Genomic DNA, 22925 nt, shown 5'->3' with positions numbered 1-22925 from the left:
CACTTAAAAAAAACTGGCAGGCCAAAAAAAAAAAAAAATCAAGGAAAATGCTGGATGGAGCAATGTGACACATGTAAAAATGAACTGAAATTATCTCTGAACAGAGAGATCTAGCTGGAGCTCAGGAAAGAAAGGAGAGTTTATCACCTTAACAAGAAGAGGCAGCCAGCTCAGCAGAACTACAAGGATGTTGTGAGGTTATGCAGCGAGAAAATTACAAGGGCCAAAGCCCAACTAGAATGTAATCTGTCTACTGCCATAAAAGACAATGAAAAATGTTTCTGTAAACATTCAAACCAAAAGGAAAGCTAAAAGGAATCTCCATCCTTAACTGGATGCTGTGGGAAAACATAATGACAAAGAATGAGGAAAAAGCTGAGGTACTTAACCACTTTCTTTGCTTCAGTCTTTAATACCACTTGTCCTGTGAGAACCAGTCCCTTGAGCTTGAAGATGGGTAGGCAGCAGAATGAAGCCCCAACAATCCAACAGGAAATGGTCAGCAACCTACTACACACACAAATCTATGGGACTGGGTGGGATCCATCCAGAGGTACTGAGGGAGCTGGTGGAAGAGTTTGCTGAGCCATGCTGCATCATTTACCAGCAGTTCAAGGCTAACTTGGGTGGTCCCATTGAATGGAGGTTGACAAATGTTACACCCATCTTCAAGGTGGCTCAAAATGTGAAATCAGAGAACTACAGGCCTGTCAGACTGAGCGCCAGGGAAAGTGGCACCTTCCCTCAGTGCCAAGGAAAGTCATGGAGCAAATCATCCCAAGTGTCGTGAAAGAGCATGTGCAGTAAAATGACACAATGAGGCTCAGCCAGCAGGGGTTTCTGAAAGGCAGGCGCTGCTCCATCAACAGGATTTCCTTCTGTAACAAGGTGACCTGCTTAGTAGATAAGGAAAAGGGGATATATGTTGTCTGCCTGGACTTTCATAAAGCTTTTAATGGCATTTTACACAACATTCCCCTGGAGAAACTGTTTCTGTGGTTTGGGCAGGCACACTGGTCATGGAGTAAAAAACCTCCTGGAAGTCTGGGCTTAAAGTAGTAGTGGGTGTAATTACATCAGCTGGGAGCTGGTGGTCAGTGGTGGTCCCCAGGGCGCAGTACTACGTCCTGTAGTTCTGTTCAATAATTTCACTGACCTGGACAACAGGATCAAATGAATGGTCAGTCATTTTACATGACTGCAAAACACCAAGTTGGGTGGGAGTGTTGATCTGCTGGAGGGAAGATTCTGTGATTGTGTAAGGCTCTGCAGTGGGATCTGGAATCTGGACAGGCTGGATTGATGGGCCAAGGCCAGTGGTGTGAGGTTCAACCACAATAAGTGCTGGGTCCCTTGAGTCACAGTAATCCCAGACAGCATTCCAGGTTTGTAGAGCATCAATGGCATCCTGGCCTGTACCAGCAATAGTGTGGCCAGGAGGACCAGGACATGGATTGTCCCCCTGTACTCATCACTGGTGAGGCCACACCACAAATCCTGTGCTCTTGGAGCCCCTTGCTCCAAGACTGACATTGAGGTGCTGGAGTGTGTCCAGAGAATTGCAATGGGAGCTGGTGAAGGACCTGGAGTACAAGTCCTGTGAGGACTGGGTGAGGAAGTTGGGGGTGTTTAGCCTGGAAAAAAGAAGGCTCAGGGGTGACCTTATTACTCTCTACAACTGCCTAAAAGGAGGCTATAGGCCAGGTGCCAGTTGGTCTCTTGTCCTAGGCAACAAGTGCTGTCTTGTGAGATGTGATCTGAGATGTGAGAAAACGGCCTCAGGTTGCCTTAGTGAAGGTTTAGATTGGAAATGAGGAAAAATTTCATCAAAAGAGTTATCAAGCACTGGAACTGGCTGCCCTGGTTGCAGTCAAAAGACATGAAGAGATGGCACTTATGGACACGGTTTAGCGGTGGCCTTGGCAGTATTAGGTTAATGGTTGAATTCAGTGATTTTAAAGGTATTTTCCTACCTATATGATTCTGTGAAAATTAATTTCCCTTTCCTGCTTTTGACAGCTGTAATCTGAATGCCTTAACCAGAACTAATACATATTTTTTTAAAGAGGATGCTTTCTGGATTTTATCAGAACCTCAAAAAATTGCGAAATTGTGGTTCTGCAAAAAATCCTTGTGAACTCCTGAATACAGGATCAATTGTTCTTCCAAAAACATCTAATTTCATCAACACTTAATATGCCCTTGCTTTTAAGGAATAATTTCAGCAGCATTCCATAAGCTACCATGTTAAAACAATGTTATTTGATTTATAGATTTTAGTAAGTGAATTCATTCTGGGCTGTGGACATGACTACCCACAGTGCAACTTCACCTTCTCAATGGATAACACCAACATTTTATACACTTGCAAGTAAACTAAAATACAGTGTGGTTATGTCATGGCAGCAATTACACTCATTTTTGTTCACCTAGTTTTCTTCATAACCACCAGGTGAATCCATGACAATGAAGAACTCTCTGTAAACTCATCACTGAAGGACCAGGGCACTTAAGAGGGCAAGAGCCTAGAAGGATGTTTGCTGCTTCAGGAGATGTGTGCTTAGCTATCCTGTAATCAGACCTCTCAATAGACTCAAAGTGAGCTTCACTCCACAATTTTTTTTTTTCTTCCTTGCAATCAATATAATATGGTGGTATCCCTCTCTCCCAAACATGGATATTGCCTAAGCCTCGCTGTTCTTCTGTGATTTTAGTAAGGTAACATGGGAACAACTTCATCCAAATCTTACACATATATGTATATAAAACATATTGGCAGCCACAATATATACAGAAACAAATAAATCATCTAGCAAAATTCTATGATATGCCAGTGCCATAGCCATTAGGTATCAAAACAAAAAAACCAAACAAACCAACAAAAAACAAAACAAACAAATGAACAAACCAAACAAACAAACGAAAAATGAAGGAATTGTGCAACACCCTCCCCTAAATGATGAGACCAAAGAACTCATGATTATCCTGATGCCTAATCTGTGAACTGACATCTGGCCTACTGGTCAGAACAGTAATGCTCTTGGTGCTGTGCTAGGGGCTGTTTGACAAGTTACAGAGCATTAATACTTCAAGTGGCAAGTGGCACACATAAATGCTGTCTGTTGGTATCAGTTACTTAGGGTTGCAGTATATGCACTCTCTAGTTGTGTCCATGCATCATTAAACTAACCACGAAAGTTGTCATCTCATGTCCTTTAAGATATCATGTACTGTCCCCCTTACTGAAGTCTTGCCATGAACTACAGGAGGGATTTGTCCTGCTGTTGCTTCCAGGAGTAGCCATATACTTCTTTACACCTCTAACACCTTCTGGGTTGAAGGAAAACAGGTTGGTGAGCATACTGGACAGCTAACTCATAGGTTTAAACCCTGTAACTGAGGAGTAATTAGTCTAAGAAATCAGGTGTAATACCCAAAAAATAAATAATGTTGAAATTAAAAAATCTAAATTACAGTTAAAACACTTAACTTCCCACCTCACATATTTAGTAAATGTTAACACAAACCAAGAGAAATACACATGAGAAGAGATCAGTGTATACCCTGATTTGGTTGTTATTGAATACAAAGAGAGTTTCATGAAGCTTCAAGACTGAACTTTTGCTGCTCCCTACCTTCCTTCTAAAAAATAAATCACTGTGTCCAAACATTGGAATTCTGGTTTATTGTGAGCTGAACTGAAATTATGTAGTGGATTCAGCACATCCTGGAAGAGCAAAATCCTGCTATCTTTGTGAGCTGCTTGAAAAGTGAAAACAGATTAGAAAAATAAGTTCTTCAACAGGCAGCAACATTTCTTTTACTCCAGATTTGATGAACAAGTCCTCCCGGCAGGACTAACACCTGATACGCACATTGTATAGATTACTAAGTTTTAGTCTGAGAAGAAAAGAACTTTCTTCAGCAGTTCCAGTAACTGCTGCAGGTATATTGTCTAATGAAAATACAAGAACACTTCTCTAAGAAATGTGAAATTTGTTTGATGTTTCCATCAAACAATTATATGCTGGTTCATCCACTATCTGTGAAGCACTGAGGCATATCCAAACCTGATTAAATTTATTCTTAGCTCCAGATCAGATTTCTCCACTAGGACAACAAGGATTTCTTCACCTTTGCCTTACCACATCCTTGATGCAGCAGGCACTTACAAAAGGAGCTTCTAATAACAACATAGCCACATTTACCTAGTATCTTGATCATCCTAAATCAGAATGTCAAGATCATTGATCATTAGCAGAGACTTTTGCAGGGTTTCACATTAAAGGAAAAATTTTCAAAGATGTGTAAGAGAGATTTGGTGACTCACTTCTATTCAGACCACTGGGACAAGAACAGCTCAATTTCCAAGCACTGATCTAAAATGCATCCTCTCAAATACCATATTTTAAAAAGATGCCAGACTTTTCAAAAACTAAGAAGCTTCCAAGAACAACAGTATCATTTCTACTAATATATGTCAGTTAATGCTCCTCTCGGGAAGATATTAGGTCTGCAAAAAGCAGAAGAGCTCAAAGACTTTCACAGGAGAAAAATGTGGAGTCCTCCTAGGAGCTGTATCCCTTGAGCTGCAAAGCCCGCACTCTCTGGTGCTGCTCTGTAAGCCAGGCTCTTCTCCACAACATACTGAACAGGACTAAGTGAAAAGTGGCCTTGCAACAAACAGCATTTCTTCCTATCAGTGGTCCCTGGAGGCTTTTACTTCTGGAAGTTAGCAGGAAGTACTAGCTTAGCGCATGAAAGACTCCAGAGCATCATGAAGGTAAATGAGAATTAGTCACATTATGAGAAAGATGTCAAAGGGCACTTGATGAACACCACAAAGCTTAACATCCAAAGTATTCATTGCAGACATGGAGGGAAACAGAATCTTTCTCCAACTGCAAATTTTGCTCATTTGTGCTATGTGCACAATGTGGTTTTTAACAGCTACGAGAGCCATGGTAGTTCATGTAAGTGCATAAGGGAAATCAAAATCTCAGCTGCCTTTTGAAAATGTAATACACTATACTACACATAGATAAACTACTATCTTTTCCCTAATGATTTTTATCATTACTAATGTAATCTCACAAACTAAATATCAGGAAGTGTAAATAAGCTGTTAAAACAGAGTCTGAAGAACTGTTCTTCAGAAGCTGTTCTTTACAGCAGAAGTTTTCTATTCTGCAAGGAATTTTTACAGGTTATCTCTAAGTGACAGAGAAGGATATATGGAATTCCCTCTTTCATATTCTTAATTAAATACATATTTCTTATTTAATGAAAAGATTTTCTAAGATTATTCTTGATTCATTTGTTCAAATGGCAAAGACTAGAACAACCAAAGCTTGGAAGCCCATTAGAAAATAATAATTCTCAGCAGTTAAAGCAACAAACATGAACTAAATATTAAGATGTTATGTTCTCAAAGTCATAGGAATTAGTTCAAGAGATTCCAACTCTCTAACTTAAAAAAGAAAACCAATCAAATACCACAAAAACCCACCCCAAAACAAAAAATCAAGAAAACAAACAAGAATGAATAGGAATCTGAGAAGGTACTTACTACAATGTCTTCAGGGAAAGTATCCAGACTGAAGGAGCCATCATCAAACATGACTTCATAGAAAATCTGAGACGTCACTCCTATGACTCTGCAACTATAGTATCGTGTATTTCTATGTTTCGTGATGACTGTCTGCCCAACTGTAATGGCTTTCCCACATACTTTAGCTCTCTTGAAAAAAAAAAAGAATTTAAAAGAAAAAATAAATTTAAAATACCAGCTTATTCATAAAAAATTTATCAGAGTAAAAACAGGGTTGATAACTGCTGAGCACTCAAGATAAAAACTTCAAATTAAATTAATTTAATTCAATCATGTTAACATAATTTCTTTTACTTACAAAATTTCTCCACTTTGTTGGAAAACAAATGACATCTGAAGAATACTACATCAAAGCATATCTCCACAACTGATGCCTTAAAACTGTTCTGCATTCCATCAAATAGTATATAATTAGAAAAAAATTGCTAGTTTTGTTTGCAGGATAATTTGTAGAGTTTTTCTGAAGACATAAGGTGTGATGAACCAAGAGTATGGTTGTGATTTCTTTTAAATTATGAGATTTTGAAGTACTGGATTCCTGTATGATTCCACATAATAGAATGAAATTTTGCCCAGTGAGATGCAATAATTAAATGCATATCCAGCTCTTGCCAGAGCTGTCTACAGCAGTGTATGTGAGGAACTTTTTTCACTTACAATTCTCCAGTGCTAATTATATAAATCAGAAGAGTAGCAGGGTTTTTAAACGATGCAAACATTCTACATCAATAACTAACTGATGGATGCTATAACTATAAAAACAATGGAACTTTGTAGGAAGGCAATCACTTAGAAGCTCACACATACAACTGTTACATCTCAGCTCCCAACTACTGTATCCCTATGAACCTTCCACTTTAAAAGCAACCTTCTTTACCAGGAAATATAAAATCAGTATCTTCCCATTCAAGTCACACAGAAGGCACTTCTTTCTTATAAGCTTAACTACTCAGCATCTCACAAAGGTCCACTGTTTTTACACAAAGGGGAGCTACTGTGAGTTTGGCTACACCTAAAGAGTTGAAGATTTCTAATTATGTAAGATGCATGTACACTGGAATACCTATATTTTATTAGAAATGTTTATAAAAACTGTAAAAGAATACTTTCATACACAGTCCACACTAAAGTAATCATCAAATTTCCTAGTACTGCTTTTGAAACCTTCAAAGGCAGTAAATTTTTCAGTCAATACAATAGTCTTAAAACTGCCTTATTAATATCTGGAAAAATCTACAGCTGTAGGATTTTTATTAGTAGAATTGAAGAGAATGAAGAACAGCATTGCTGTATTAATATTTCTAGAGTCCCATACTGTTGCTATTAGATTTCTAGAGTCCTACACTTTCATTTGGTGTTTTCTTATGGCTGCAGATCTTCACAGCACGGACTCCTTCTTCTGCACGTGGCTCCTTCTTAGTCAAGGCTCCTTCAAGGCTCTCCCTGACTGGCCAACCCACCTCCTTTTACCCCAGTTATCTTCACTAGCCACAGCTGCAGCCCAATGAAGGACATTGCAGCTGCAGCGCATCAAGAACAACTGGGACCTACTGAGGCAAGGCCTATATACAGATATTCATAAATACTGATATTTTACTAGGACTCAAAGGCCACCTCTACTATAAGCATCAGTTCTTTTAGTTAGATTTTGAGTATTAGCAGTAAAGTGAATGCTTTGGAGTAAGAGGAAAAACACACCCTAAACTCATTTTGGGCTGACTTCTTGTCACTATTGGGCTTCCTTCTTGGATCTATTTATGGGATTTATAATTTTTAAACCTCTCTGCTCCTGAAAACTAAGGGCATAGCCAAGTACAAGTATTCTGTGCCATTTCTGTAAGCTGAACATCATTACAAAGACAAGTACACCTCAGGAGCAGAATAAGAAAGGATCTAACTGGGACATTAGGAACAGGATTAGGAGTTTTAAATGGAATTGATTTAGAAATACTGATGAACAAGCTGGCCACTGCAGCAGATGGCTTAGCAAAATTGAAACAGCCTTTACAGTCATCTCTATTGGCAACAGGAATTAGCCAGTGGCAGCTTTCAAAAGTACTGCCAAAGTAGGAAAAGGCCGGAGACCAAGACCACAAGTTAGTAGAAGCACTTAGTACAGTTCAAGATAATGTATCTTTAGCTTTCAATTGTATACAAACACAGTTATGGATGCAGGATGCAGGCAACAGCAGCTCTGATCATACGGGAAGGGGGTGATACTATTAATGTTCAAGATGTGCGTCTTGACACTGAACAGAGTATTTGCCACTTCAAGATTCATCCAGCCACTGATCAGAAAATTGTGCTTGTATATACTGGTAAAGGATGTGTGTGCTTGAGAACTGCTTGTGCTATTGTAAAAATTGGTAACAATGATGCTATTTTGCCTAGTAGAAATCACTGTAATTTTTGTATTTGTAATTTTGTTAAGATTATCGGGTGTGATTTTTTGTATTCAGTGCCAGTGACATCCCAACAACTGATTACAACCAATTACACAATGTATCACAGACTATCATCTACTTCTATTGAAATGGACCTCACACTGGTAAAACAACTACCTATTAGAGATCATGAAGAAAATCCAAAAAAGCAGACAGAAAACCTTAATTACTATCCAACCTGATACATAAGAAATAACCAGAATTCTGCAAAAAATAAAACAAAATGCAGATGATCACTGGTGGGATATAATCTCTGGATGGTCACCAACTGCAAATGGGATCTTTAATAAATTGTGTCACCCCATTGCAGTTTTGTTAATATTAGCTGGAGTAAGATTAGGGTTATCCTATATAGTATATATATGTATATATATATATATACATATATATGTATATACACACACACACTATTCCATCTGTGTGTCAGGGCTCTGCCTGTCACAGACATTTGTAGGATTTATTTGAGGTCACCTTAGATAGTAAAACTCAATGATGTTCCTAAAGCATTTCCAAGTGCACCTAGAAATAATGTTCTCAGCATACTCACAAATTATTTAACCATTGTATGTATAATAAAATTATTTCTTCCTCAATTTAACTGTCTATAGATAGACTAAGTATAAAAATTAACAACATAAACAGCAATTGACTGATATTATCATAGAAGCAAATAAAATATCCATAAGCATGTTTTATCCAATTTTGAAACATATGTAAACATACATGTTCATTTATCTTTCAATTTTTTATTTTGTTATATTTGGCTTTTGGTGGGGGCAGACGTGGGTCAAATGTAAACTAGAGACTATTAATTTATTTATTTCTATGAGATAATAGAAAAAGTATTCTACTACAGAAACCCAAAGAGATATTGCTCTATTAAAAGGTTTAAATCTTCTCCAAAAGAAGATGTAACTCTTCAGGGAAGACGGAGGGCAAATTACAATATTTTAAGAGACAACGCAGATTGATTTAATGATGAAATTTTCAGAGAAGGAATGCCATTTCTCATTAGAAAAAGTAATAAAACACAAAAATGCATTTTAGCTCAAGGAGATTATTTTTTAGTATGTTATCTTCATAGGATTCTTAATTTATTTCCCAGAAAAACATATTCACAAGTACAATCTGTAATTGATTGCATGTCCCAGAAAACATTTCCTGACAGAAAATCTTAACAATTTATTGACGTTAAGAATGCAATTTTTTGATCAGAAAGGACAGCTGTTATATAAGGGAGTCTATCAGATTAAAGAAACAGCTGTGGTAGTTATCAGATTATTGAGAAAGCTGTAGTTTAAAAGCATGATTTTCTTTAATGGTACCAAAGCCAAGAATAAACTAAGGTAGTGGCAGAAATACAGAAAACAACCAGATACAAAGAAAGATAATCTCCCCTTCTGTGTGCAGATTTCAAAATTTAAAAGGGAAAATTACTTTCTCCTTCATTTTCTATATGTCAGGGAACAAAAGCCTTAAATACATAAATTATGTCAATGTGAATTCATAATAACATCATGAAGTAGATATCTGATGTACATCTAAATACCTAGAAACTTTCTCAGGCTACAGTTTTTAATGGAGGATCCTAGAAGATCTGAGACTTATTCCATATCAGAACCTAAATCTCATGTCTCGTTTACTCCTTGGAATTCCAATTTTAGCATAGAAATTATTCATGACATTTCAAAAATAATCCAGCTCATGATTTTTGAATAACATGTCTTTTTGAAGGCATGGCTTAGTCTTTCTGAGATGTTTAGGGGCTGACAGTAGTTAGCAGACAGTGACAAACAATGACACTCCCTCACTAATGTATTCAACAGAAAAAGGATCTACAGCTTCCACTGGATAGCATCCCTTCATTCCCTATTTGCTACAGAGGTTAGCAACTGGCAGACAATACTAGAAGATAATTTTAAGTAGCTCCAAAACCAGCAACAGCAGGTATTTGCAGCTCCTGTCTTTGCCTCTTCTAAAGATCTTTATTCTTGAAAATGTTACTGGGGCTGTCTAGATCGCCCCTTTTGTTCACAATTTCCAAAGGAAATAGCTGGAAGTATAGGTCTGTCTCCATCTGGCTTCCTCTGAACTGCAGGGCTTATACGGATCTTTTGGGGTTGGGGTTTTTTTTTTTTTCAGTTAGAACAGTTCCATTCAGCTCCTTTTTCTCACACTCTTGTGTATGAATGAGATCTTTCAATCAAAACAAATCCATCTGCGGCACCTATTCTCAACTGTACTTCCTGTACAACTACACAAACTGTACTTCAACTGTACAACTACACATGTTCTTGCAGTTTTGATGACAGAAAGGTGTGAGGGATATCCTTCTTGCTCAGAAACAAGCACAGTCAAGAAGAAAAAAAGGAAAAAAAAATCCAAACCACAACCTGTAAGTACCAAATCACAGAGCCTTTCTTGCATGTTGACAGTCCAATTTACATAAAAAATAACATAGGCAATGACAGCAAACACCCAAAACACTTCATATAGAAAAAACAGTTCTGCTAGCAAATTTTTGAGTTATTTCTAAAGCTATACCTTCAGCAAATATAAGAGGTAGGCTTAGTTTTGAGTCTATGAACATGGAAAAATACTTTTGAAAAGTCATACAAACATTTAAAAACTCCAGTTCTTATTTACTCCATTTGGTAGCATCAGATGAATTCAAGGATTATTGTTTTCCCTTTTGATTTTCTCTTTGAGGATTTTTCTTCAGAAGACCCCACCAGTGTTTTCAATGACTGACAACAAAAACGCACTCTAAAATACTGAAGACAATACAAAACCTGATCCCCAGTGAAAAAGGCTTATGAATGCATGTTGAAAAATTTTGCTTGAGTTCACAGGCATAAATAAGTTGGATGCATATTCTACATCCTCACTATAATAAGCCTTTGCTTGGGGTGAAGAGATCTGCTAATAATAGTAATAATACACATTTATCTGTTTAGGTAGGCCTTTTTTGTTGAAAATCCTCATTCATTCACATATTAAAATACCACTATAGGTATATGCCACAATTTTTCCTAGTGCCCAAAAGTCATACTTAAATTGTTGAGTTTTTGGGTTTTGTTTTTTTTATTTTAAGCTTGAAGAAAGCAGCAAACACCAAGTTAGTACAAAGGTAGTCACTGAGCATTTAGATACAATATTTAGAGTCTATATTAATAAAAAATAAGACAATTTAATTTTTTTTCTTGAAATAGGAGAAATAAAATAGTGTCCTTGCTTTAGGAACAATGCTTTCTACTAAATACCAGAAGAGATTTTTTTTTCGTACTGACAAGATAATCTGACTCCTGTAAAAATTTGCTAAGTGAGTATAATATTTCAGTCTGCATGATTTCCTGTTCTGCTTCTAAGCAAGGAAACTGAAACAACAGGCAAAAGAAAAGTTGATTAGAAGTAAGATACATTGCTATGCCTAATGGTGAAGAGCAATGTTATTTATGCATGAAGGAACAGCTAAAAGGCAAGAAAAGCATGCCAAGAGAACCAATGGTGAGAAAACTTCTGAAGGCTTAAAGATGTGATTAGATTAATTACCCAAAAGACAGAGTATAAACCCAAGCATTTAAAAACATACGGCAATCTCGTTTGTCTGAGGAGTAAGGTAAGAATTTTACAGAAAAACGTTCTTTAACAAAAATATCTGCTCTTTCCAAATTTTGGCCCAATTGGAAACACAAAAGCATAACTTCTATTTCTCTTCTGCGAACCTGACTTTTAGCTGAGCCAGTGGGGGAAAAAAAGGGTAATAACAGTGAATCTTTTCAAAAAAGTTAGTGCTGAGTTTCATGAAAGGATGTAATAGTCTCATTCCAAAACACTTTCTATGTCCTTCACACAATCCCTTAAACAATAGCCACACAAAATCCTGGTTTTTTCCATAGTTGATGGGATTTGTTTTCTTCTAAACTACCTAATATAGGTCAAGAAAATCACTAAGAAAGCATGGAATTTACGGGACTGATGCAAATCTCACTACCTAGATTATAAAGTGTCAAAAAGATACTAGAAAACATTTGGGAAATGTTGGCACTATTTTTATTGGCCTTGAATTTAATCTAGTATTTTTCAACCCTTTTTTTTTTTCCCCCAAAAACCCCAAGTACAGAATCTTAAATTGCCTGTACAGGTAGGAGTTTAAGTTTGTTTGTTTTTCAAACCAAACTCATTTTCTTGGGAAATGTTTGCAAGAAATTAAAACCACATTAAGTGTGCTGGTTTAATGTGTTCATTTTGGAAAACAAAAGTATTATAAAAAATAACAATTCTATGGAAATTTTAAACAGGGATGAACAATATGTCTCCCTTTAAAAAATGTCACCTGCAACTTGAATACTCAGGACTGGTTACTCCAGTTGGGAGGCATTATAATTTAGTACACTTGGAAGAAATCCTACCCTTCAGTAGTCTTATTAAGTCTTCTCATTAAGACCAATGATTCACTGACAAGTTCTTGAGAGATCAACATCTATGATACAGACATTACCTGGGTTTATGCCTTTCATTTCTAATGCATAAAGGAGAAAAAAAATTGCAACTTGACTAACTTTCCAAGATTTTTTCCTTAGTAAGCCTATGTTAAATCCTTCTGGTTTGCTAGGAAGCAAATGAATAGTGTAAGTTCTCTCTTAACTGAGATCCTAACCATTTATTCAAGTAAAAGACGCTAAACTAATTCTTGATTATTTCTCATCTAAAATTAAAGGCTCTTCCTCAGCACATAATAGAAATAAAAAGGCAGTCATAACATGAATTTTCATGGCGTGCCAGTGTTACTTTGCCAGATGACAGAATAATTATAATTGAGTATTTTCAAGAGATTCTTTGGCTGCAGAACAAAGATTTAATATATACACCACATCCATTATCTCACAGAATCTGTGAGTATTTGTAAGATATTGTGATCTGGGTATTTATAATACACTTCAGGTTAACAAAACAAAGAACTCAGAGATTTGTTCTGGCTGTCAAAACAATATACTCAACAAGGACTTTAAATTAAAAAACATGTTAGACATGTTTAGGTATAACTTCTCCCAGGTAACAGCATAACAAAAATCCTTCAAGCTGTAAAAGACTGCTACGCATGAAAGTATGATAGAGAGAATTATGATAATACTTAGTGTGGATTCTCTCCTTCATTTTCTCTGGAAATGTACTTTAATTCAGCAATTCCATTTTTAAACAAATAAGAAAATGTATTTCTTACCACATTTTGGTTGATCTTGTGCCTGAAACATGTGATATAGACAACATATGGCCAGTCATCAGGTTCCATCAGCACTCCTGCAGCATGGGCACAAGTAACATGGAAGGATGCTGGGCAGCGTCCATATGAACACTGAATGCAGGCACCAGAGATTTTCTTAACTCTGTGCCTGCAGAAGATACATTTCTGTAGGAGCAAAATAAACAGAATATTTTCTGTATTACTCCAACTTCAATGACTCCTGCAAGTAACTCAAGGACCAAAAAATTATTTGTGATCAAATGAATACATTTTTTATCTTGCAATATACACAGTGAAAGGAACAGCAGTTACTAATTACAAGGCAACTTAGTAATATAATTAATACATAGCATTTTTGCCTTTTTATCTAAATGTGTTCCAATGCTACAGCAAAAAACCACAGAGCTAGATAGACAGATAGATGTTTAAAAGTTTAATTTTAAATTCCATACTCTGAAAATTAACCTACCCCTCCTAAAATTCATAAATCCAAAACCCTTTACATTATTTGACTAAAAACAACAACAAGGCTCAAAAATAAAGAGAATAGGTGCAACTGAAATGCCAGGCTAAACAGGACTTCCACATATCATTTGACTTAGCTCCCTACTATGAAGCTAGACTAAATATATATGTCTTTGTAAAATGGCTAACACATTCAGGAAACAGTTTCTACAACATCCTCAGATAGCCTGTAACAGAGAATAAATCGCCTCCAAGTTAGAGACATTTTATTTCAAGCCTTTGCATAATTCTACAGCTGAAGGCTGTTCCTAAGACCATTTTTATTTTTATCCTGGTTTTCATTGGTTGAGTATTTAACATAATGTCAATACAGTAGGCTGTATTTCCTCATGCCATATATTCAAACATCATGTCAACAGCCTTAGAAGACACACTGTGTTTTTTTTCCCTTTTGCCAAAAAGAAGACCACATCAAAACAATGTCACTCTTTTGTAAGTGGCACAGGTAATGAGCCAACAGGAAAAGAAGACAAAGGGATATAAGCTACATAAACTAAGTCTGACTAGTATGTTCTAATATACTAAAAAAGGCAGTACAAGATGAACTGTACCTTGCCACTATGAGGCATTAGCAAGCATACTAGACAGAATATTACTTCAGTAACTTCTATGGACAACTGTTTTATACCACATATGAGAATTATCCTCTGATATCTCTCATCGTGGCTAACAAAAATACAAATGCTATTGATGTTCATGAAATTATCTCAGCTATTATAAACACATTTTATGCAATGACACAAAACAATAAATTCAATAAAACATACTCAAAATATTGCTTAATTCCATTTCTTCTAAATTTGCTGCCCACCAAATTGCTAAACACACTCATCTGCTTATGCTGAGAACATAAGTAAAAATACTTTTGGGGTGGTTTTGCTGCATGATTAGTAATTCAAAGTGTTGACTGTTAACTCACATCTAATTCTTAGTCAGAGGTAACCAAAGAACTTTATTCTCCATTGTTTCTTGATTTTCATATTCTGCATAAAACCATAAGAAATTTTATTGTATAATTCAGCACTTAAATAGTTTCAATGGCTTCTGGCATGCAGTTTGTGACAGAAATAATACTTTTGGTAAGGGCTAGCCCTGTCAAGCTCACTGGTTCTAGTTCCTGTATTACTCTGAATGTGAACTCTTCAAGTTCTGCCCTCATGCTCACCCTTTGAAAGTGAACTGCCTGCATGGCTTTGCACAAGCAGAAATGAAGAGCAGTGCCTCTGAAATTAAGGAAAGATTTTAGCTATCGCTCACTAAAAGGACCTGAATTCAGCTCTACTGTAGCACCATTGGGTTTAAAGACTAGTAAGCAGTAAAGATGATTTGCCTTAAAAGAAATATTTCAGAAATTTCGCTCATGGGCTGATATCTTGTTGTGTGTTTGTATTCATGTGCAAATGAGATCATTTTCAGGTAGGTGGAGTAACTGTTTTCCAAGGGAGCTTTTATATATACGTATTCAGAACCTACTAAGTGGAAATTCCAGATAGAAAATACAACTGAAATCTAATATGTGTAATACCTAGATACTGAGTTTATATAAATAACAGAGGTCTTCTTGAATGCTTTTTCATACAGATATACACAAAATCAACAATCAGATTAATGGAAGAAGAAATACCAAAGCAAAACAAAACCAACCCCAAACAAAAAACAACCAACCACAACCCCAAACAATCACACAACTAAGCAAAAAAACCCCAAAACCAAGACCGCACACAAAAAAGTTCCACATGTGTTCTGAAATAAACACCCTGAAAATGTAGTTCAAACAAAATGCAGAGAATGAGAAAAAGGAATAAAGTACATCTCAGCCAGTGTTAACCAAAGAAACTCTAACAGTAGAGCAGGAAATGCTGGTCCCCCTTAAATTACCGGCTGCACATGCACAAGGGAGCAAACATGTAAACGTTAAAATGTGGTTGTAAGTTTCTTCTGTATCTTACTAAAGTGTTATAAAACCTCAGGAAATGCAAAAATCCAAAACTACACTACGTGAGTAAAGCTTCAGAACAAAGATGAACTTACAACTCCATATACATACAACTGCTCTTCTAAATTAATATTTTAAAGTTTATTACTTTCCAGAAGAAGAAAAGGTGAAAAAATAAGAGCAATATTACACAAGACAGCAAGAAATGCTGAAAGGGAAGCTGTAAATGTAGTCATTAAAACTGACATCTATGCAACAAACTAAATGACATAGCCATAGCCAATCCTCAGAAATTAAGAGTAAAACTTCATCCCTCCCTTAAGAGAACCTAATGAGAACATGTCTAATGAATTGGCATAGTACGAGAAAACATTTCTCACAATGCTTTTCTGAGTTTCAGCTTGAAAATACTGAAATTAGTTATTAAAATACAAAGTAATTATTAAAACACAAGCTGTCCAATTACTATTGACTATATTCTTATTTCAGTCATGTTGGTTTAATTTTGATGAAGAGTAAAGTTGCTTCAAATTAACTCTTATATAAAAGGAACACTGCTTGGTCATAAGTATTTCTGTGAATGCAGACCAAAGTTTGCATGATGAAAGTGAAAAAAATCCCATTTTAACATGCAATAAATCTATCTCACTGCCAAATACAAGGAAGGTAATTGTTATATCAGTTAACTCCAAACCCACATTAATCTTTTGTGCTACACTCATACACTCTTCAGATATCAAATGGATTAAATCATGGATATGAACAGGTGGAAAAATGTTACTGTACTTGTAGGAAAATAAAAAAATACCTCCCTGTGTTTAAAGAATACCACAAGAACTAAGAAAATCATTCTTCTTTCAAGAACGCAGGAAAATAATCAAGATTTGCAAATAAAGAAATATGTTTCTTATTTTATGTAAGATGCTGTGTTCTTTGTACAAGCATGACACTGAGGGTGACACAGATGTATCTCAGCTTTACAATGACTCTCAAACTGAGCCACGAATTTATAAAAGTACACATAGAAGTCCAGTGTTCAAGCAAAACTACAGCTTGCATAACTTCATTAAGACAACATGGCCCCCCATCCAGATGTAAGAGAAAAAACCCCATTATATCTGAAACTATACATTGAATACTCAATCCACATTAATTGATAAATAAAATCAAAACACATAAACCAGAAGTAGAGTAAGCTATAAAAAAATCTGTTTTGCATAGGCTTTTGGAATATCAGCTGAACTACATACCAAATTATTTATTAGCTATAAGTAGTAAACTGTACAAAAATGTACAAAAAAGAATTAAAACAATCCCACCGAAAGTCACCAAAGGAAAAAGGCATCAGAATCACAAGAGAAGAAAGGGAACTACTGGCTGTGAAGACTGAGGTTTCACTCTCCCCCCAACTCTTCCCTAAATTCTGACTTTCCTAAGTTTGTAAAATGAAACAATCATATAGAATAGAACCAATCCCAAACTATTCCTCCAAATCAAAAGGTCTAAACACTTCTCTCTCAGGGCTAACCTTGTATTTAAGAATGTAAGTTTGCTACTTTTGAAATGAACAAACTTGACATAGCATGAACACATTTTCTAAAATACAATAATGCTAATTCAATGCCCAAATGACAGTTTTTCAGTAGCTTGAAACTACAGCTGTTCCTACCAGCTAAAGCAATTCCAGACAGCTAGGAAGAATGTAATTTTGATTTAATGATTGCTAGATATTAGTACAAAGCAGAGACTGAGGATCAATCTTAATCAGAGATCCAGACGCAAAATGAATTGGAGAATAAATAAAATTGTTTATATAACTGGAGATTTAAGAATATAGGACAGAACAATGTACTGCAATTTTCTAGATTGTGAAATGACCTCTTTTTGCCCCCCAAAAGAAAAATATTCTGCTGCAAATGAATTTCATCATCACGTAATAGCTCTTTAATGTTAATAGTCTGCAAATCTATAAACAGAATGGATTTTAGAGAACAAGCTTGAGGAAACAGGATGTCAGCATTTTGCAAAAGACAGCCCACTGGTAACTTTTATAATAATTTTTATGCATCCTTATTTAAAGATTTAGAAATTGCTTCCTTCAAAAAAAATGGTATTTGCAAATAAAATTCCAGTCCCTAAAAGGATCATGAATTAATCACAGTAGCAGTGTTTTCTGATGGAAGGATTTATGAAAATAAGCACAAGCTGAGGTCGCAGCAAAAAGCCAGGGACGGATTTTAGGAAACAATTTTGAGTACTAATTTCTCCCCAAAATTATCTCTATGTCTTGGCAATCAAAATTACTTACGTGAAGGAGTTCACTGCAGTAAAGCATTAAATGCTACAAAAAGAAGCTATTTCAAGAGAGACTCAAAAAATTACTAGATTTTCAAATACTACTAAAAATCATTCCATAAGAGTTCTGCTGCCGGTGGTGCTCTGCAGATGGTTAGTAACTACTAGTCAGTAACTGATTTGTATATTCTCACCCTCTTTTATATATTTGCTGGCTTTCTGTCTTCTATATATAATTTGAAATAGTAAGACAGAGACACTACTGAAAAATTAAGAAAATGAATGAAAAATCACCTCTTTTTTTCTATAATGTCTGCTTTATCATATCTTCATTTTGTAATGAGCCTACTTTGCCTCAGAATTTATATTACCAGACAAGCAAAAATTGCTACTATGTATAACCACACCCTAGATATGAGAAGTCAGTCCTTTTGTAAGCAATACTACCCATAGATATGCACAGATTTTTAACAGAGCGAAGATTTTACCGAGAATATTGGCAGAAGGAGGTTCACAAGCTTATCAGCTGTTATAACCTGAGACTTACAATATAAAATGCACAGTGAAACTAATCTTTTCCTTCTCCATTCCAAAGCCAGAACATGGAATAAAAGTGACAAAGATTACAGCAAGGGTTGGTACTGGCACAAAGATTTGTTAACGATGCATAGCACAGTCAGAAGATGAATACGATGAAGACATTTGACACATTATCTGCAGATCAGTGAGCACACGTCTGCATAACTATCTTTTAGAATACAAAGTCAGCACTTAATTTTGGCAGAGAGCATGGTATGTTACTATGGAAACAAAGTCATTACTGTTTTTACATTTTATGTTTCCCTTTATTCCTAATTAATTTAAACCAAGATGAATGTTGGAGCTATGAAACTGACAGCATCAGAACATGTGAAGAAAGAGTTTGTTAGATAATATATTCTACTTCATTGTTCAGCATGTTCAGGCAATTATATAAAATTAACTAGGAATGTTGTTATAGAAAGTAACAAGAGACTATTTTGCATCCCTCTGGTATTTCAAACATAACAACCAGGGGGAAAAGCCCTAGAGCTTGCAGAAAGCGATTTGTGATTTCTTACTATTCAATAAGTCTGCCTATAGTATGGGGCTATGGTAAATTAAAGATGGCAGACATTATCTACATGTAGGCAAAATTCTTTTAGTTGTAAATTTCAGCAGAGAAGTAAACATAACACTTATGCATCAGCAGCAATTAGAGACAGTGATCCTATTCTCTAGTAACTCCGTGATAATGTTGGTTAACGGCAGGTTAAAAGAGAAAGAAAAAGAATCAAAGAAAACAAACCACTTGGTGAAGAAGTACTTATTTTGAAAATACATGAAAGGGTTTGTGCTTCTGTGATACATTACGCAGTCTCAGTACCTGGTAAAACAAGTGTTGTGAGGCAAAAGGTAAGAAATAAAAGGCCCAGCTAGAGCTTCAGCTGTGGTCTTACAATCACCATATCTATGGCTATGCCATATCTTGAGAAATAAACTGCTGTATATTTATTTTCAGTATTATTGAAGTTCTCAAATTCATAACAACATTCCAACACCAAGCACTGCAATTAAGTCCCTACTTTTTCCAGGATAGAGCAGTACTATTAGCACTCTACACTGTCAGAGATACTCTGAAAGTACTTGAGATGTCTCTAATCCTGCCATAGAGATCTACTGATGAAAATACCACATAAACATACCTCTACTATCTCCTCAGTTTTATTTACAAGTAATGAACAGAAAACATTCAATCACCAACACCTTCTTAAAAAGAAGAATCTCTATATACATAGGGAATATTCTGCTAGCACATATTCACTGCACACAAGAATAAATGCCTCTTTCTTCCAGATTCATATACATCAGGTGACACTGAAAATATAGTCATCCAAACTCATCTTTTATCCACTTCATACACATCCGCTCTCAGAAATAGTAATATGTGGCTGTGAGCCCACAGTTTATAAGGAGCCTCTCAAGATTTTATCTTAATTGTAGTTTTTACGTAGTCATGTATTTTTTACACACATTTTTATTAGAGACAAATCAAATCTTTTTTCCAGGCAATGTTCCTTCCCCTGTAGGTTTGGAATGTTGCAGATCTTGTGGGCTTTTTTCCTCATGATTTTCACCCTTTTATCCTCCAGATTGTACTATAACAAACTCACAGAATTAAAAAGATTTTTTTTTAGAATCACTGTGCCTGTATTCAGGGCACCTTTCAGGCATCCTGAAATGAACAAATGAACAAGAAATGATTGATGCTAGCATTGGAAGGGCAAAATTTCAAGAAGATTAATACAGGAGGTTGGAAAGAATCTCCTTTTCTTTATTCTTCAGGAAGAAAACCTTTTTATTAAAACTTTCCTTCCGATTTGCATAGACTAGTTTGAATAGATTCACCATTTACACTAAGGCTAAAATATCTGACAAGCTGTGAAATGCCATTTAGGCTGAAAAGGTGATGAGGCATCATTTCACTGCCTCACTGCTGCAGCCTCCAGGCATCCCCACTATTATACTTTAACTGCACTTTTTCCAGCTGATTCCCATAGGCATTATTGGAATTTAAGGCAATGGTCAAGTCCAGGTTTTTTTCTGCACTACAGTCATTCAGTCACACACTTCTAAACCCCACTGTGTGGCAGAGAGACAAAACAACTGTGCAAAACAAGGGAAAAACCATTCCAAATAATAATGGAGGTTGGTGGGGAGCTCCAGAGCTCATGTAGAACAACACTGACAAGGCAGAACTAAATCAGGTTGCATAAGGCCCATCCAGCTGACTTCTGCACATCTACAAAGACAAAGTTCCCTGAACCTTGCTGGGCACCTGTTCAAGTGTTCAGCTATCACCTTTCATAGTAAAAAACTCTTTTCACAACACTGGAATTTACCATGTTCTGATTTGTGTTCTTTGCCTCCCAAGCTACCACCATGCACCTCCAACAAGCATCCCTCTCCCTCTTGCCTGTATCCTCTGACTACCTCAGTATAAGCAGCAGTGAAATCTTTGCAAAAAGGTGTCTCTTTTCCAGGTTGAACACACCCAGTTTCTTCAGTCCCTCTGTACACATTCTGTGCTCCAGACCCGACCATCTCAGTGACCTTTCATTGGACTTGTTCCCATATGTCAATAAAAGGCAGACCAGGTGCTGTCTTAACAAAAGTCAAATAAAAGAGAAGGATGGATCAATACTCTGGGCCTCATAGTGTAGCTACACCATTATAAATCATGGCCTGGATGCAGTCTGTCCCCTGATGCAAGGGCATGCTGTTGATTCATGCTTAACTTCTCCATCATGATCCTCACTGGTTTTCCTGCAAAGTCAATCAAGCTAAATTCCAGCGGCAAACTTTGCATAATTCAATTTCAAAAGCAACAGATTCCCCAGAAAATAAACCATGGCTACACAAAGTATTTAGAGAAGACATCTAGAATTTGCCAACTCAGAAGAGTCTTTAACAGACAATGAATCCAGAACTTTAAGAACCTGTATGGCCATTTCAGGCTCCAATTCTTCATGAGCTGCCATTTAATGCAAAGCATTGCTCTGAGTAACATCCTTATTTATACATAGTACAGAAATCAGCACTACAGTTCTACATCCTTTATTTTTTAATGATTGCATTATGGTACTTCATATAAGCACATCCAAACACACAGAAATTTTCCATTCTAGTAAGATAGCAATTTAAATTAGACCACCAAGAGGCAGCATTGAAAGGATTATATTCTTAGCAATATCCCAAAAAGAATTTATGAAATTAAGAAATACAAAGACAGTTTCCATCAAAATAAAGTTACCACCATCTAACAAACTATCCTTTTGAGAATGACAAGTCAGTATGGTAATATCCATAAACTAAAAATGTATTTCCACACAGACACCAAAAAACACCAGTAATACTAAAGAGACAATCGTACAGAATTTAAGATACACAAGTTTCAATGCTCAGAAACAAGAATCTTTGTCAGGCTCAAAAAAAAACCTCTGATGACAATAAAAGCACACGTATCAAAATTCCTTCTACCTACTAGCATGACAGTAATGTGCTGCTTTGCATCTTTAAAGATTAGAAGACAGGAATGGACTTCAGTATATGTCCTCTGGGCGAGAAGGGGTCATGGCCAATTATGTAGGTGAATGCACTTTGCCTCTGGGAAGGAAAATATTGTGCTTGTGAAGCACACTGAATGAGGCCACAGCTGTCTGTCAAGTTGTTCTCTGTTGAAAGGAAGCTGCTGTGGACAGAATACACTTCTAGAAAATTACGATAAGTAAAAACATTTAGTGTACTTATGTTACTGTCCATGAAATACCTGTCATCCCTACAGTAAATCAAGCAAATGTGAGTTATGCAATTTCAAGGTACTAAAAATACCATATAAACAACCAAATAAGTCAAAATTTGGAATAGAGGGCTATTTCAGAGTTACAGTTGTATGGGGTATTTTTTGTTTGGTGAGCTTCTTTTTTTGAGTCTTGCTGTTTGGGGTTTTTTTGCTTGAGGATGGGGTCAAGGCACACCTAAGTTTAACATGTACTGTATCACCGAAAGTTTACTTTTTGGTCCTAAAAAGCTTTCTTTGTGAGCTGTGACTCCATAGATCACAAAGAAAATATTATTTCTGAAGCCTTTACCCAAAAGTCAAAACCTGTTTTTCAGCAGAGTTGATGTTAACATTATACCTAACCAGAAAATTTGAACAGACAAAAGTGATAAGGCAGCACAGAAAATGTATGATATTTTTAAGACATATTAAAATGGATTAAGTATAAGAAGTTTATAAAAATTCTACAATCTAAAATGAATCAGTTGTAGTATCTCAGAAACAGAAAG

At 36.0% G+C, this 22925-nt stretch overlaps 1 protein-coding gene across 2 annotated transcripts in view; it reads right to left on the bottom strand.

Annotated features, from left to right (window-relative positions):
* KDM4C (lysine demethylase 4C) overlaps positions 1-22925 on the bottom strand; it is a 243700-nt gene that overhangs the window by 21228 nt on the left and 199547 nt on the right. For both annotated transcript variants that reach the window (XM_064736290.1, XM_064736291.1), the window contains exons 18-19: positions 13280-13465; positions 5570-5740 (exon numbers count right to left, since the gene is read on the bottom strand). In XM_064736290.1, the coding sequence (XP_064592360.1) occupies positions 5570-5740; positions 13280-13465 (357 nt within the window). The remainder of the gene's footprint in view (positions 1-5569; positions 5741-13279; positions 13466-22925) is intronic.

The sequence above is a fragment of the Zonotrichia leucophrys genome, chromosome Z, assembly GCF_028769735.1.
Source record: "Zonotrichia leucophrys gambelii isolate GWCS_2022_RI chromosome Z, RI_Zleu_2.0, whole genome shotgun sequence".
Classification (NCBI taxonomy): Eukaryota; Metazoa; Chordata; class Aves; order Passeriformes; family Passerellidae; genus Zonotrichia; species Zonotrichia leucophrys.
Note: the sequence above shows the minus strand (reverse complement) of the source record. Positions and strands in the feature narration are given on the sequence as shown.